Below are 16,821 nucleotides of genomic sequence, written 5' to 3' on the forward strand. Positions count from 1 at the left end.
AACTAAAGGAAGGTGGCAGGGGCTCTGGAACCAACTCAGAGGCTGGTTATGTGCAGAGCTATGCTGCCTGTTCAGTGTGTGCTATCACTGTGCTGTTGATTGACAGCTGACTTACAGCCTACAGAGCTGTCAAGTCAGCCTCTTCCTGAACACTGAATTTGCACACATAGCAGGGATGAGGGATATATGCTCAAAGAAAGAAAACTTCCTAAGGAGAACGCTCCTACTGATACCGAAAAAGATGAATTTGACTAGCTTGCTCTAATTATGGGATTTACAGGGTTGCTGAGGGGCATAAGAACCTCTCCTACTGAAAGAAGACAGGTGGACACTGCCTCAGCTCAAAACCTGCTGCACTTTCATGGTCATTTTAGATGGATAGCTTTATCCATCACCTACAGAATGTCAGTCGGTGTTGGACAGTCACCTGTGCTTTAGTAAGCAGGGAGGAAAGAAGTCCTGGCAGAGGCAGTATGTACGCGAGCTGGGTACAGCCAGTGTCACATCCTCCACGAGCCATCCTCCCTGACCTTCCTGGTCAGAGGCACGCTACAGGAACCAGAACCCAGCTTGGTCTTCTCCCTGGCAGCTCATGGCCATGGGCTTAAAAAGCAGTCCAAAAACCTCTAAGAAAGAAAATGGGCAGAGCAGAGAGGTCAAACTAAAACCCAGCACAGCAGTTGCAGAAAGCTTTTATGAAGAACCCTGCAAAGGCAGGGGCATCCCTTCCTTCCCAGCCATGTCTCGTCGGTTGAGCTAATGCCCTAAGCCACAGGCGGGGAGATGTGCTTCTGCCAGCCCGAGTGCAGCGGCTCTGCTTGCCCTCCTTTTCCTTTACCGCCCTCCAACTCTTTCCACTCCGCTTTTCTGCCTTTAGCCTGGGCCTCACCACAGCAGGTGGCCGGGAATTTCCTCAGGAGCGACCGCAGTTTTATTTGGGGCTCTGGGGAGGAAGGGACCGTGTCTGTGGCAACCGGGAAAGGAACCGAGGGGACGCCAGGCCTGGAGGAGCCCGCGCTCAGCCCCCCTCAGCCCTGCCCGCCCCGGTCCCCTCACGTTTCCCTCCCGTTTTCCCCCTGCCCGTCCCCTCAGGGCGCCGCGCGCCCCCGCCGCTCGCTCCCGGCGGCGCCCCCTGCCGGCACCGCCGCCCCTCGCCAGCCGCCGCCGCCCTCGCCGCGCCGCCCCTTTGTTCTCCTTCCCTCGCTCCCTCCTTCCCTCCGCCCGCGGCTCTCGCCCTCCCCCGGCTCTCCTCCAGCCCACCCCCGGCCCCTGCCCGCCGTCCCTCCCGCACCGGCTGCAGGGGAGGGCGACCATGGCTGCTGCCGGCCTCCGGCTGAGGTGATGCCCGCGATGGAGCCGCCGAGCCTGCTGCCGTTCCTGCGGAAGCTCAAGGAGGTTTTCGACGTGTGCGACGAGGATGCGGACGGCTTCATCCGGGTGGAGCACTTCGTGGCCCTGGGGCTGCAGTTCGGCCAAGGGGAGGAGGTGAGGAGGAGGAGAACGGGGAGGGGGATGCCAAGGTTTCGCCCGGCTCGGCTCGGCCCGGCCCGGCCCCGCTCGCTGCCCCGCGCCCCGGCAGCCGGGCGGCGTTCACCTGCTGCTCCCACCGCGCTCTGCCCCGCCGGACCCCCCGCAGCTCCCCGCCTTCCCTCAGGGCGGCTTGGACCTGCCTCGGCCCTCGCGGAGCCCCCTTGGGGCGGCCCGGGCTCCCCCCGACCCTCAAGGGGGTCCCGCAGCCTCCCCCCGGGGGGTCCCGGAGCCCCCATCCCTCAGGGCTGCGCGGGAGCCTCCCCCGTCCCTCAGGGCGGGCCGGAGTCCCGGCTCCCTCAGGGGGTCCCGGAGCCGCCCGGGGCCACCAGGCTGCGGCCCCCAGGGCTGAGGGGCCGCGACGCCCCCGGCCCTGCTGTTCTCTCTTCTCGGGGCCGTCCCGGCGGGACGCGGCGGGGCTGCTGAGCCTTTCGGGGAGGTGTTTCCGAGCAGGGGGCTGCTCCGTGCCGGCTGAGCCCGGTCCTGAGTGGGTAACAGGCGCTGAGCGAGCCGCAGCTCCAGGCGGTGCCAGGCCCGCAGGCCACCCGCATCGGCGGGGGCATCAGTGGAGTGCGGGGGAACCACACAAGGAGTGGCCCAGGAGCAGAGGGGAGCCCCCAGGAGCAGCCCCCAGGTGCTGAGCGGAGCCCCCAGGTGATCCACCCAGCCCTCCGGTATCCCAGCACCAGCCCCGAGCTGCTCCAAGGGGCTCAGCGGAGCCCTAACGGCAGTGGGACCCCGTAAATCTGTGAGAGCGGGGTTCAGACCCGTATCTGGGGGGTAATGACACGAGTTTGATATTAAATGGTTCCCTTAAGTGATTCAGTAAAGGGTTGCAGCTCTGATCAAATTAACTAAGCAAGAAACGCTTTCCCTCTCAGACCTCTCGGGCTATTGCACTTAACTGACGCTTCACAACGTGCCCCCAGCAGTTGTGGGGCTGGGGAGTGGAACTGGGACTGGGAAAAGGCTCAGCTGCTCTCAGCTGGCCTTTTAAAGTATAATAAAACGAATTAGTGCAAGGAGCCTGTAAAAAAAGTAGTTGAGGAGGGGATGCCAAAGGGGCAGCAAAACCACAGTGAATTCACATTAATTGTCGGAGCAAATTACTCATTTTTGGCTTACTGCTGGTAATGAAACACAGCTTGTGAATGAAATCAGAAGAGCAGGAGGCTTATTGCTTGCAGGTAGTCACAGCTCTGTTAAATGTTTTCTTAATGAAAAAACAGAGTTTCTTGTTTTAACCAGCAAAATGAGGAGGAGAAATGCATAAAAGTAGAGAGCTTTATTGATTTCTAGTTTTATTTGTCTCTTGGTAAATTGTATGATTTTATATAAACTAATAGAAGTATTTCTAAATGTTATTGCCAAATGCATTGCATCAGGATTGCTTCTTGTACTGCTGCATTTATTTGGAGGCAAATTGATGGTTTTCTCTTGCAGCACAGAGAAAGATTGGTCGGATTCCACAGGCTGTTTTGCAGCTGAATGGCTTTGATGATCATAACAATCCTTTTTGGTCTTAAAAATCTATAAGGTTATGGAAGGTTCTGTGTGATGTAAGGGAGGATTCAGGTGGTGCTCTCAAGCTTAGAGTAAATCGGAGTACATTAATTGGAAAATATTTAAAATATTAAATGGAACAGACAAGACGACAAAGCTGGTAATCTCAACAGTGAAGGCGGTAGAAAAGTATCGGTTGTCAGCGTGGTATTGAGGCTGCAGGAGGGGCTGACTTCCTGGGCAGACACAAGAGGAATTACCAGTGGGGAGCAATGCATCCTTTTTATTTTGTGCAATTGTAGCTGGCCGTGTTCAAACAAGATACGTGCAAAAGTGGGACAGAGAAGTCTTAACTATGCATCTATCAGAGATATAACCCTTTGTTCCCCTTTGCTTCTCTTCATCAATTGTAGTCGTTGGCTAGCTGTCCCTTGATTTCAAAGGAGCATGTGTCAGCTGAGTAAATGTGATTAGTAAATCACCAAAAGAGGCTTGTTAGGGAAATATAGATTAAAATTTCCAAGTGCGCATTTACTGCAGAAAGACTACAGGTGAGCCAGTCTATCTTTAAGCCTTGTTAAAACTGAACTTTATGTATGATGAATCGCAGCTGATGTCTGGAGACACTGAGAAGCTGTTCTCCCATATAACATGGCACTTTCACCCCTGCAGCTGCAGGAACCTAATAAGCTGTATGTGGTAATGCATCTCATGAAATTAAGCTGAAGAGACACTGCTCGAGCACTCTCCTTTAACACACTAAAATGTATTTATTGTCACTGAAAACCAATTATACATTTGAACGTGCTACACTTCTTGGGCCTGATCCACCATGGCTCCCTTTGCATTCAAAAGAAATCTTTCTGTTGGCATCAATGAAAGATTGATTGGCCCTCATGTCTAAGTTATTTGCTGCTTCTATTTATTGAATTCATCTGGCCACAGAGAGGATCCTATTTTGTAATTTTGTGGCCTGAATAATTGTGACTCTTACCACTGGTAGCCCTGGGTCACCTTTATGAAATGAGACAGTATCTGTGGTGTTAGCTGTGCCGTCCTGATGCATGCAGGTTGCCACCTCTTCTCTGCCTTCCTGAAGCCACAGCAATGCAAAGTTTGGAGTCTATAAATTCTTAATACCAACCAGGGCACGTGGGGCTTGGACTGTGTAGGGCATTTGGCCTTTTCTGATTTTTCTTGTTCTTTCCATTTCCTTTTTCTTCTTTTTTTTTTTTTTCTTTCGGACATGTATGCAGTCAACATGCTGAAATTTTATTTTTCCTGAAAGATCTACAACTCCCTGAAAACTGCCCCAAGGCAAAATGTTGCAGCAAGGCAGCAGCTTCCTGTTCAAGTAAAGCAGCCCTTACCTGCACAGTTGGAATAACAAATTTAAAAATTTCTTATCAACTTCCTTGCTATTTTACTTTTACTGGACTTTTGAGTCTTTGCTTCTAATAGTGTGATGCTTTTCCTTTCCTTAAGACCACACCGTCACACTTCCCTCATACTGTTCTGCTTTTCCCCCCACACTGAAATCCTCGTCTTGCTGCAGTCACTGAGAGCTGCCTGCAGCAGAGCAGCCGTCGTCTCGGAGCAGCTGCTCGTGTAAGGTGTTTCTGCTGCAGAAGCACTTCTAGCAAGTTTGCTTTTATGCTGTAGCATTTCGTTGTTGTTGCATTTTTAACACTGGATCAACCCAACGTGATTCTCTTTCCTGCTGTTGCTGAGGAGCATGGAGCTATGATCCTCGTGTGCCAGGACTTGGCTCCTAGCGGAGGCTGCAGTGGCAACACCAGGCTTCAACTGAGCCCGTACAAACACAGAATAGAAGGAAACCCTTGACCTACACGGCACATGGTTCAACCACAGGAAGAAATGAGTAGTCCGTGTTAATTTGGCAGAGCCAAGAGCAGAATCATCTTCTGGGGTGCCTGGAGGATCAGCACACCAGGCTAGCTGCTGAGCTCTGCTTGCCCATGCAAATAGTTGGGGAATTTCTTGTGCTTCTGAGCAGTTCAGCGTTTTGGTCTCCATTTGTCCCATCTGACTGTAGGCATTTAACCAGGGTATCTCAGTTAATCTTCCTCCAGGGTCATTGATGAGGAACTGAACACTCAGAGGTAACAGGTCCCAAGGATGAAATTCATCTTTCAGAAGTGCTTCTTTATCTCTCCTAACAACAGAAACTCCTAGACTGAGACATTTTGGTTCAATGCTTAAAAATAACAGGCTTGGGCCTTGCTTTCCTGTTGAATGGCTGTTTGTGAAAGAAGCTGAAGAAAGACGTGAAGGGCTGTTTCCAAAGAGACCTGACTGAATGGCGTGTACTCCCTAGTTGAAGAAACACTTCTCATAACATCGAAAAATGCCAAGAGTTGCTTGCCATCTGGTTCCCTTTCACTGGGAGGAGAGTTGTACTAGCAGCTGAGTGTCTAGGAGCATTGTGAGTGACGTGTTCAGCAAGCCCCAGTTCTGGCAGTGGAGTGTGTGAATGTGTATTTCAGGGTAGTGCCAGCTGATGTTTCGTTATGCCAGATTCTATCTAAACTCTGCATTCATTTTTCAGCAACAAGTGAAACATGCTAAACGTGTTGACTGCTTCTAGAGTTGGAATCATCCTCGGGAGGTGTGCAAACTGTGCAGGTGCTTAGGCAGTAGCCTCATCGTGGTAAGGTCAACAAATGCTTGTCAACTTGTGAGGGATCTTGAGCAGTTAATAAAATCAGTAGGCCAAAATCAATTTTTCTTGTGATTGGACAGTAATTCACTTGAAATCAATGGTTTTCTAGTAGTATAGAACAGAAGTAGCTGAAAACAAATTAATGTTTCATGAGAACAGATTAAACTTTCTGGCCAAAAGAAACCGTTGGACTAGGGAGATGTTTGTTGCTGTTTGTTATTGCTTCTGTTTGATGAATATCACCATCCTGAGCTGAAATCAAAGGCATCAGCCTTGTGTCGTGCTCGGATAGTAATTGTGGCTGCTGGCTGAGTTTAATGACAGTCCTGACAGACGTGCTCCATTCTGACTTGCTCTCAGGTGTCTCCCAGGGACACCTGGTGGAGTTGTGCCCTAAGCCTCTGTTGTAGCAGCTCCATGGCTGGCTTCTCTTGTGAAGACAGGGCTGTAATTTCACTCTTTAACAACCTGGATTTTTCTGAATGGCCGGGGGGAGTTTCAGGCATCTCCCAGCCATAGAGGTGCTGTTCAAAGTTGTGCCACAGAGATGACTGAAGTCACTGCAAGTTTCCATCAGTGTGCATGATGACAGAGACTGGTTCACAGCTTCCTGGTAACGTGCAGCATGCCCTGGCCATTCCTCCTCCATCCATGAGAAAAAAGACTTTGGCACTGAGACATTGAAACAAATACAATAGTATTAAAAGGTGATATTCCTTGAAATTGTATATACCAATGTCCCAGATCATAGAATGGTTTTGGGTTGGAAGGGACCTTAAAGACCGTCAAATCATTTTCTAAATGGAAATTTTCGACATGGAAAACGCGTAGTTACGGAATGGTGCAGTGGGATACGTGGCTTATGGATTACTCTGTTGCTGTAGCCTTCCTGCTTCAATGCAAACTAGCCGGCAGTAAGTTTAAAATAGCCGTTTGGCATATACTTACACTAAGCGTGTATTTCCAAACAGCTGACATAGACCAAGCTTAGTACTTACTGTTAATCAAACATTTTCTGAAGCACTGTTATGAAAAGAGAAGCTGTAGGTTTGCTGTGCACTCGCGAGTTTAATTTGTTATGTAATATGTTTGCCTTTCCAAGGTGAGAGCTGAGGGGGGTTATGTGCACAGGTAAGAATTGATTGTTGCTGCGTTTTGCGATACGTGTCAGCAATCTGCAATAGTAAGTTCACAAAGCCTAAGGAAAGGCAAACGAGTTTGATAGCAATTCTTGATGCTCCTATTTAAATGACTGTTTTATAACTACCTCGGTGTTTGCTTTTAGTACAGCTACAGTGATTTAGTGTTGCCTTATTAAATGCAAAAGTAAAGAAAAAAGTTAGCATATAGATCAAGCGTAGAAGACAGTACTGCATCCTTTGCACGCTGTATTGATGGCATCATATGTAACTGGTGAAGTTAAAACATTCAGCTGCCTAGCAAGACTAGATATTTGCTGTGTTTTTTCTCTCCCCCTTCCATGTCCCCAGCCCCATTCCTGATTTGCTCCATGCTGTTAAGTTGTAAAATTGATATTCTTTGTCTGTGACATGTCTGCGTGTTCTCCAGAAATTTGCTCTTGCAAATCCTAGGGAGGATTTCAGATTTCTAGCACATACTGATTTTCTTCCTGTAATATGATTAAGCTTTGAAAAGTGAGTTAGACAAAATTGCTGCAAGGAAGGGTAAATCTTAGGGGGGGAACGAGCCAGTGCCATGTAGGATTTGTGGGGACGATCTCCAATACAGAACTTCAGCACAAGTGACTTGTACTCCACAGCAACACTTTCATAGCAACATGGTGGGGAAAATCATTTGCATCGTAATGTTTAGATAAGTAAATGTGTTTTATTATTCTCTTTGTAGTTTACAAAATCATTTCATAATAATTTTATCTACTTTCAACGCTAATATTCACAAACATTTTATAATCCCTGATTGCTGTTTTGTAATGTAAGTAAACTGAATCAGACTGTCTGCTCAAGAGCTAGAAATGAAGTTCTACCAGTTCTTAAAATACACACAAGTTTGTGGGCTGCATGTGATCTCAGACCTAGATACCTGCCTAGGCTGCTGAGTACGTTCCCGTCCGTGCACTGAGCCTAGTTAGCTCGGTGCAGGGCGTGATGAAGTCGATGAATGGTGACGGGAAGCGTCAGACACGAACACTAGTACTGTAACATAGGGGTTTACAGCAGCGGTGCGAGTGTAAGCAAAGCACTTTATAATGCATCTCAGTTCCGTTTTACTCAATATGTAATTAAAGGGCCTCACTTGGAGAGAATGCGAGTGTTTACATACCACTGTGAATGTTATTTTCACATCTTCTGTGCCGTTAAAACCAAAACCAGTAGGGCTCCTTCCTAAGCTGTGCGTCCTGTTCGGTTTTACAGTATGTTTTGCCCCAGAGTGAGTGACAGGAGTGAGCTGTGGGGTCAAAATACTGCAAGAGAGACAGGATCAATGCACAGGGCACAGACCTGGAAGAATTACAATCTACTCTTCAGATTTTAATGCTGCTTTGACAGTTTACTTTGGGTATAGCGTTATGGTTTCAGATTTGTTGTTGTTGGGGTTGGCTTGTTTGTCTGAAGTGGAAAGCTTAGAGCTGGGAGAGGCTTTCTGTGTTAGGTTTCCTGAAATGGGGAAGGTAGGTACTGGAAGTGTCTGTTCTGGTGTTGATAGAAGTGGACGGAGTCCTTGGATGGAAGCTTTCAAGGAGCCTTTTTCCTTTAGGACATCTTCAGCTCGTGGCAGTGCTTTGTGATGTTCCACACTGGAGCGTGTTTCTGGTACCCATGCTGGAAATTGGCTGCGGCAGCATGCTTTGTATTTTTTCACAATGTTCAGGTTGTTCTGGGTGTTCTCGGTGCCTAGTTTTTCATGAAGATTTGCAGTGGGCTCGTGAAGCTATTCTGGTGTTGTTCCACCATCTCATGATGAACCAGACCCCCCCCAATGAGATCCAGATGGCTTTTGGAACATGGGATATTCTTTTCCAATGACACTGCTGTTGTTATGATTAAAAAGCTCAAACAAATGTGCAGATCAAACAGCTTTGTCCATATGTTTGCATGGTATTAATAGATTTGAGAAACTGTCCCAAAATATTGATTTCACTGCTTTTGTAGCAAGCGACTATATGACCAATGGAACATATTTTACCCAGTTAAACTGCATGATGCGTATGATGGGATGCAATAGCTAATAGCAATCAAGAGGGTGAAATGCAGCAGTGTGTTCTGTCACCCTAAAGTAGTACAGAATCCTCCAGTAATAGCACTACGGCTACCTTTCTGAGTTGTTTTTTTTTTTTTAGTTCTTGGGAACAGTGGAAAGCTGTAGGGCTCTCATTAGAAGAGTTTTGTTGCAGGAGTCTCTCGCATGCTGGATTTGTGTGGCATTGTGTCAAAACACAATAGAGCCTGCTCGGAAAGAGGGCTAAGGGCAGCTGCACGCTCCGGAGGGAGGTGGGCTGCTAATGAAAGGAAAAGGGATGTGGGAAGAGAGATCTCACTGTCCTTACCGGGACAATGGGCAGCATCGATGAGAGGAGGTTTGGCAGCGTGACCCAAGGAGTCCTGACCCCGTTGAAATCAGGGATGTGACCCTTGTACGTGGCAAGGATTTTTTTCCCATCAGGTAGTCGTTGTGCACTAAGCCCTTCCAAATGGGAGTATCTGAACATGCTGTAAGGATTGGCAACTCACTTCAAACCTGCGTGTCCTCTCCTGCTGGCAGTCTTATCTGTTGACAACATAAAATTGCTATGGTAGGAAGTATGTGGGCAATTAATTACATGCTTATTTTGCGCGGGGTAACACAAAATGCTGGCTTGTTTGTGGTGTCTTAGCATCTCAGCAACACAGAACAGCATGGAGTGTCTCAGCAAAGCTGGTGAGTTCTTCCCTTTTGGCAAGTCGCATACATACCCTGAGTCTGGTTTGGGTGGAGAGGGAAAAAAAAATTCCTAAAATTTCAGTTGAGTTTTGCAAGTGATTTTTGTCTTAAAAAATAACAATATAATTAATTTCACTTTTTTTAAGCATATTTTGATTGTTTTAATTTGAAGCTTGCTTTTTATTGACAAAATTTAAATTAAGATATTTGACAAACAAAAAGTGAAAATGTCCCAAATCATAAAATTTTGTTCAACATGCATAATTTTATTTCATTTTTTTCTAAGAAATCGGTAAAAATGGGTTTGATTTCCTTTACTTGGGCAGAAAGCTGAAAAATCAGTTATTTACCAAGTTCTGTATCGAGGAAGTACAGGGAGTCTGTGAACTGCAGGAGGGAGAGGAAATATGCCATTCGGTACATCTCTCCTCTGCCTAATTGGACTTATGTTCAGCTCACAGTTATCCAGAGCTATGGGGAAAATAGAGCAATAGGTAAAAGCAAAACCTTGGATAATGACAAGCTGTCAGAAAGAGACTAGAAGAATATAATCTTTAGGAAAAAGTATCATGAGTTTGTACAGAAAGCTGGAACAGCTTTAAAGCAGGATGGTACAGAGAATGTAGGATTTTAGCTCATGAGTATCTCTGTTGCTTTTCACAGCTTGTGGTTGCAGTGATTGTTCCCTTGGTCTCTGTATTGAGCAAATGAAGTCTGACTTCATTTGCTGCAGTCAGGTGCTGGTGAAATTTTAAACTGGTGAATTTTGCTGGTGAATTTTAAACTCTGGTGTGAAGATTGAATTGCACGTTTCATTCTTCAATTCCCTTTAAGAGCTCTTAAAAATAAAGAGTTGAGGTGCGGTTTGGGACACACGATGAAAGGAGCTTTAAGAACGTCAGTTTTGCTCTTCTCACCGAGCAGTTAAACACCATGGAAGGTTCCACGGAGGAAGCTCTTGCTGTTTTTTTTCCCCCAATTCTCACCTGGGTGTTGCATGCCCTTTGCCACATGCAAGCTCTTCTGCCCAGTTGGGAACGTTCGCTGGAAAGTGCCGTGATAGTTGCTCCCAGCCTGACAGTCCAGTGCCTCTTGTTTAGAGGATGAAATTGGTTTGAACAGACTGCTGTTGGAAACTATCATTTGTGAAAGTCTGTCTGCTTTTTGCCTCTTCCTGGCAGTGGCAAGTGGCATATGTCACAAATTATGTATGTCAGGCGTTAGAATACCAAGTCTTCCAGCTAAGATAATGGGCAGACGTAACCTGAAAAATAACTGATGAGTGACAAAATGATATGCCTCCAAAAGGACAAACTTCAGAGGGAATTGCAGGATGGGAAAAAGTCCAGTGATGCACGGTTTTTAATTCGCTGGAACAAAGTTAGTCTCTGTTGCTGTTGGGGTTTGTGGGAATGCTGCCACTTTACATGATGTGCTGTTATCCTCTCCAGACCCCATCGTACCCACCTGTGGTGCAGCTGGAGGCAGCGGAGGTGAGCACATCCCTGAGTGCCACTGCTGCTTTGGGCTGACAGATTGCCTTCGTTCTCAGTAATCTACCACTTTGCAACTGTCCTGATGTCCAATTTGCCAGCTGTTCCTATGGGTAATCCAGAGGATTTCTGCATATTTAACAAGGTAGAATATTTGCAAACTCCTTTGATTTTGCCAAAAGTACAAGACGCAGGTGGCTTTTGTTGTGTAGGTAGCCCCGAGGGATTCCTCTTGCTGTATTTTTCATGTAAACCTGTATAACTATTGTGGACGACATTTCTTTTCTCAGCAATAGCTTTATGTTCCCAACGGCGTTCTCAGTGCGTTTTCAGAAGCATGGTAAGCCTGGTATGTGGAGTACGTCCTTCTTGTGCTCCTGGCGTGCTCTGGGTGCAACTGCACCGCGCACCTTCCCTCTGGGAGGAGCAGCTGGTAGTGGCTGGTGGTCCTCTGCAGCTGCCCTGCCTTTGGGCCAGCGCTGCACACACGCCGGCCATGTTTCTGCTCCCTGCCTCTGCCAGAGGTGAGGAGGAGGAGGGCACCGTGCAGCAGGGATGTGTAAGGCATGAGAATCAGCGATGCCTCAAGGGACACGGCATGAGCTGACTGCGGTCACTGCTATTCCACAGGTCTCCAGCCCTGCCTGGGTGCCTTGCGTTGCTGGAGACTCTCTGAAATAACGCCCAAAGCTCTGGCCTCCCTATATTATTCTCCCAATTTATTCCTCCTTCAGGGAGAGCTTCAGCTGTGGGCATGTCGTTGCTTGTGCTTTGTGGTGGGGGGCTCTTAGCTTAAGCCATCACCGTCGCTTAGCTCTAGCCTAGCTGTGTTGTAGCAAATTAGCACCCGTTGGGAAGAGAATGGAGCTTTGGAGGAGTAGCTCTAAGTGGTTCTAAACACAAATGATTTTTACACATTTCAGGTGAAAAGCCTGCTTGAGTGAGCTGAGTTGGTGGGATAATGTGGTTATAGATTACCTTTGGGTTTATTGCAGTTGGCTGCTGCTTTTTTTCCCCCCTCTCTTTATTAGTGCCAGTGGCTCTTTTGCAATGTGTTCTGTTCGGTGGCATTTCTAATTCAGTGCTTGCAATTGCTTGCATTTTTTAGAGGTTGCTCTATTCTGTGGCAGCGATTCTCTGGATTTACAGCACAGGATGAAAAGGGTAGGAGTGCGGGCTGTGCTCTCATAGCAAGAAATTGTTAGCATCTGTATTTTGGAGTTGAAGTGTGAAGAGATGAATTTCAAATACCTTTTTTTTACAGGAGGAAGGGTTACCATGGCTAATAGCCACGAAACACTGGGTCTGGTTGTTTTTACCCCCATCTTTTACATTGTTCTATGATGGGATGTGAAAATCAAGTTCATCTTCCAGACTTCTGTATGGTACAGGATGTCTGAAGGGAGGCTTGTGTTAACTGCTGGAAGCTTCACCAGAGGCTGTTCTGAGCCCAGAAGAACACCAAGCTGTGCATCCTCTGGAACACCTTCTGCAGAGGCAAAGATGCAGAATTATCCTTTGATTTGGGGAAATTTAAAGATGTGAGACTCCGGAAGGGAGTTCTTGTAGTTCTTTGAAGGTGTCTGTGTGAGTACAGCTAGCACCCTGGTACCTTCCTTTCCTTTCCCCGTTGTGTAACAGCATTTTTAGGAGCTCGCATCATTCACTGCACAGTGGGTGTGTCAGTCACAGGAGGTATTTCTCCGATTAACCAAATCCCACTTCAGCTTTAGTTTCAATTTCTTCTGTGTGTTCTGTTCTACCCTTGCTACTGATAGAAACTTCCCTCTTTTGCAATCAGTCTGTTAGTCATTATGCCTGCTTAATGGGGGGGAACTGCTGTCAGTAACACTGATTGCGTGCCATCATCAGTGCCAGCCGGTGGTTTCGCTAACTGAATTGGGTGGAAGGAGGAATAAGGAAGCAAAAAGCAAATAAATGGATAGGTTGCCACCAGCAGTGAATGAATACAAAGGAAATTCAGGTGAAACGTACAAAGCTGTGAAACAAGATGGCAGTGTTTGTGGTGTTTGAATACCTGTGTGCCTCTTAATACCACCCATGTGCAAGAACTGATTTCTAAGAGTAAGCTGCCAGCCTGGAAGGGGAATTGATTTTAAGACCTGAAGTGTGCGCTCAGTGCACACAGTAATTAGATTGTGATGGCAATTTCAGCACAGGACTGAACTTTAACTAACCTTTCAAAAACTCATTCTTCCTTCAGGAGCTCATGGGTTTATTTGTGCTATCAGTGATGAACTCAGGGAATGTCGTAGGCCATCAGATGGGAAGGAAGGGAGAAGCTATCAAAAGATTAAATTTTCATTGACTGCATTTTTAACTTAAACCCCCCCAAATTGGTTGCTATATTTGATGCTTCTTTATTTCCACTGAAAGTTAGTGGCTCCAAAAAGCTCGAGTCATTTTTGAAAATGCAGCTTTACTTCCCAAGTATGGCAAAAGCTCGTGGAAATTCTGCGTTAGCCCTAGGGGAAGACGCAGGAGGTGCTAGACCCAGTAACACCGCGTTCTCATCAGAGCACTCCTCCCCACTATGGGAAATGGCTGTTGTGCTTTCTGTGATTAATGAGGGAGTTATTATTCCCTTTAGGTGAAGTTTCTTGCTGCTTGGCACTCTAAAGACTCTTGTTAAAGAGCTGATATGATTCCCGGGAAGATTTTGTGAAATCTCTACTAAATGGGTCACTACATGCAGATAACACAGGCAATCCACGCGGCTTGTTGGGAGCGGCAGGGGAGGCAGGCTCAGCACTGTGCTGAGCTGTGCGTCAGCCCCCGCTTCAAAGAGATAGCACACACAATTTTAAAATATTCACCCTTGTTCAGCTAATACTGCTAACATAAAAAGCATGCCTTATTTTGGTGCTGCATTAATGGATTTAGGTCAGAGACTGTAAACGAGTGTGACTCAGCTGTGTGAATAAATCAGTTCACTTGATTGTGGGATGAATTTACACTTTCAAAGCTTCTAATAGGTAATGAATATTCAGGGTCTGCCACATGGTAGGAGATCTGAAATAGAGGCTTGGATTCCTACCGCCTTGGCTCTTGCTCAGCAAGTGTTACAAAAGAGTCTCGGAGTGGCAGATAGCAGTGCTGCTTCATCTTTTCCCTTTACCATTGCTAATTGCACCAGTGCAATTCGCTAGTTCATGGCTCTAGAAGACAGGTCGTATCATGCTGCATCAGTGCTCAGAGCACATTGTCCTCTTAGCACAATTTGTAGACATCAAATGGAGTTGCACAGGTCTCAGAGAAGGGGATTTGAAATCTCAGTGGTTTTTAGAAGAGGCTGGGAGAAGTTTCTTACCCCAGGTGTGCAGACAGAGGCAGCACCAGGCTCCTTTTTTTTCTTTTAAGGTAAAATGGTCAGCTCTCCTGAAACGTATTTTTCTTAAGTGTCTTGTTCAGCACACCCCAAATTACAAATGACACCGGAGACACTCAGTGAGTTTAGGGTTTTGTCTGCTCTTGGGTGTAGAGCTCCCGTAGGGGAGTCAGGCCGTGGGCTCTTCTGGTGCGATTGCATGGGCTGGGTCGTGCAGCTCCCCTGGGGTCTTCTGCTCTGATACAAACTTCGAGGTGGTAAAAGCTGGTGTCAGCAGGAGTCATAGCATCGGTTTGCACGGCAGAGTCCTTGCTTATGCAGGAAGGGGACAAGAAATTCATCAGACCTTCCTGGGCACCATGTCTTAATTCCTAGGTTGCTACTTTTTAAAATGCCGTTCACAAGAGTAGTGGGGAAAGGAAATGAAGATGCTGGTGCGAAGTTACCCAAGTTAAGAATAGCCTCTAATATAGCTGTGAAGAGTTGTAAATTTACTAGTTTGTTTTTGCTTGCAATAGAGATTTCTTGCCAAAGCCCTCTGTGGAATTAATTTGAAAATCTGAGTTCAAGGTAGCTGGGTAAGAGAAGATTTGGCAGCACTGTGAAAATCTTTAATCAAAAAGAGCAATATGCAACACCCTGGCAGAGTTCTTGGTACAGCACATGTCTGGTTTAGGTGTAAAAGCATTAGCCTGCCTCTGCAACTTGGTGCGTGGCCCCAGGAATGCTGCTGATGGTCATCACTTTCTAGAGCCGGGCAAAATGAGGAATACATCTGTTATCAAATAAGCTGCGCAAGGCGCAGTCAGGAGCCTCGGATGCTGCACTGGTACGACAGTGCTGCACTTCCAGAGCCTGCAAATGCTGCCTTACTTGTGCTGGAAATCCACCAACACGAAGAAAAAGCAAGAAGCAGTTAGGTTTCCAAGAGGAAAATCTCTTTAATGACAGCGTTGTAGCAAGGAAGTCAGGTACAGCCTGCACAGCAGCTCCTCCTCAGCACAAGCAGGCAGGCGCTGATGGCTGGCCTGACAGCTGTGGCAGAATTTACACCATTGATAACAACAATGAATGAGAGGAAGAAACAAAGCCTTCGGTTGTGCCAAGCGCTTAGGCATGTGCTCACGTCCCAGTGATGTTAGGGGGTCTGTGTGCATGAGGATAAAAGCTGAACAGGAATGGAGCTGAATAAAAAAATCAAGTTGAAAGCATACAGCAGTGATTTGTTGAATTTAAGGCCTTTCAGTTCTGTTTTTCTTTTTTTTCCTTCAGGAAGTCCCGTATGATTGGGAACATCCATTTTAACTGGTTTCTTTAGAAATGACACTGAAAATATAAGAGATAAAACTGACACCTTTCTAATGTTGTAAGTGTCCTCTGGAATTCCACAGAAAAAACGTATTCCTTTTATTAAATTCTATAGACAGAGTAGAAATGTGTCATTTCTGTTCACTGCCACAGGGCTTTTCCAGAGCTTAATTTACTGTTTGATTCTGCTTTAGCTATAAGAAGAGCTAAGCAGTGGAAGGAGCTGCTGAGTGTAGTTGTTAATTTTTTAAGATGTTTAGGGCTAGACTGCACACCTGTCGGGAATGCTGAGTTATTACGAAATTAGTTATCCCAGGCATAATACTCCTGATGCAAAGCCCTTGGCTCACACCTAAGATGAGCTTCGTACATACTTCCTGGTTTCCTGAGAGCTGTGTTCTTTACAGCAAGGAGCAATCAGGCTAATCAAAATAGCTGAGAAAAAGGAAAATCTACGCAGGAAATTCTCTGCTGGCTCGCCCACGTATACAGATGGAACTACTTTCTTGGTGAAGTCCTGCAGACTTTAAGGGCAGAGACCTAAGGCACTGAGCAATGTTACTGGTGCTTGTGCAACTGTTTGCACATACGAATGTGTAATGTAAAATGCTAGGTAGCATTACAAGTCCTAGTATGTAATAAACACGTGCCAAACATGCTGCTGATCTTTTCCTTCATGTTTTGTTTCCTCTCAGGTCTATTTTCTATTCCCGTGTCTGCCTCTTCTTTTTCCTTTGCTATCTACAGCCCTGCTCTGAGGCCCTTGGCAGGATTTGTGCAGGGACAGCAGTCTTCCGAGGGACTGTTGTCATACGCTTTTCTGCCGTTAAATCTTTCATAGAGCTTGTCCTAAAAATATGTCCTGTTCCCTCTCTGTGCTAGCGACAGGCTGTAAGGGCCTAAGTAGGAAAAGGAACATGACAATGGTATCAGAGCTGTATGTTATGCTGCAAAATTTTGGGTGGGGGGAGGATGTTCCTATTATTAGCGTGGGTTGCATTATGAAAAAAAAAAAAGCCCTATGCTGTATGTTAAAATGCTGCAATAGTAGATTTCAA

General features: G+C 46.5%; 1 protein-coding gene across 4 annotated transcripts in view; it reads left to right on the plus strand.

The window, feature by feature from the left end:
• Positions 1-783: 783 nt before the first annotated feature.
• Positions 784-16,821, plus strand: part of RAB11FIP4 (RAB11 family interacting protein 4) — a 179,822-nt gene continuing 163,784 nt past the window's right edge. For all 4 annotated transcript variants that reach the window (XM_066980099.1, XM_066980100.1, XM_048064246.2 and 1 more), the window contains exon 1: positions 784-1,485. In XM_066980099.1, coding sequence (XP_066836200.1) covers positions 784-1,485 — 702 coding nt within the window. The remainder of the gene's footprint in view (positions 1,486-16,821) is intronic.

The sequence above is a fragment of the Anser cygnoides genome, chromosome 19 (genome assembly GCF_040182565.1).
Source record: "Anser cygnoides isolate HZ-2024a breed goose chromosome 19, Taihu_goose_T2T_genome, whole genome shotgun sequence".
Taxonomy (NCBI): Eukaryota; Metazoa; Chordata; class Aves; order Anseriformes; family Anatidae; genus Anser; species Anser cygnoides.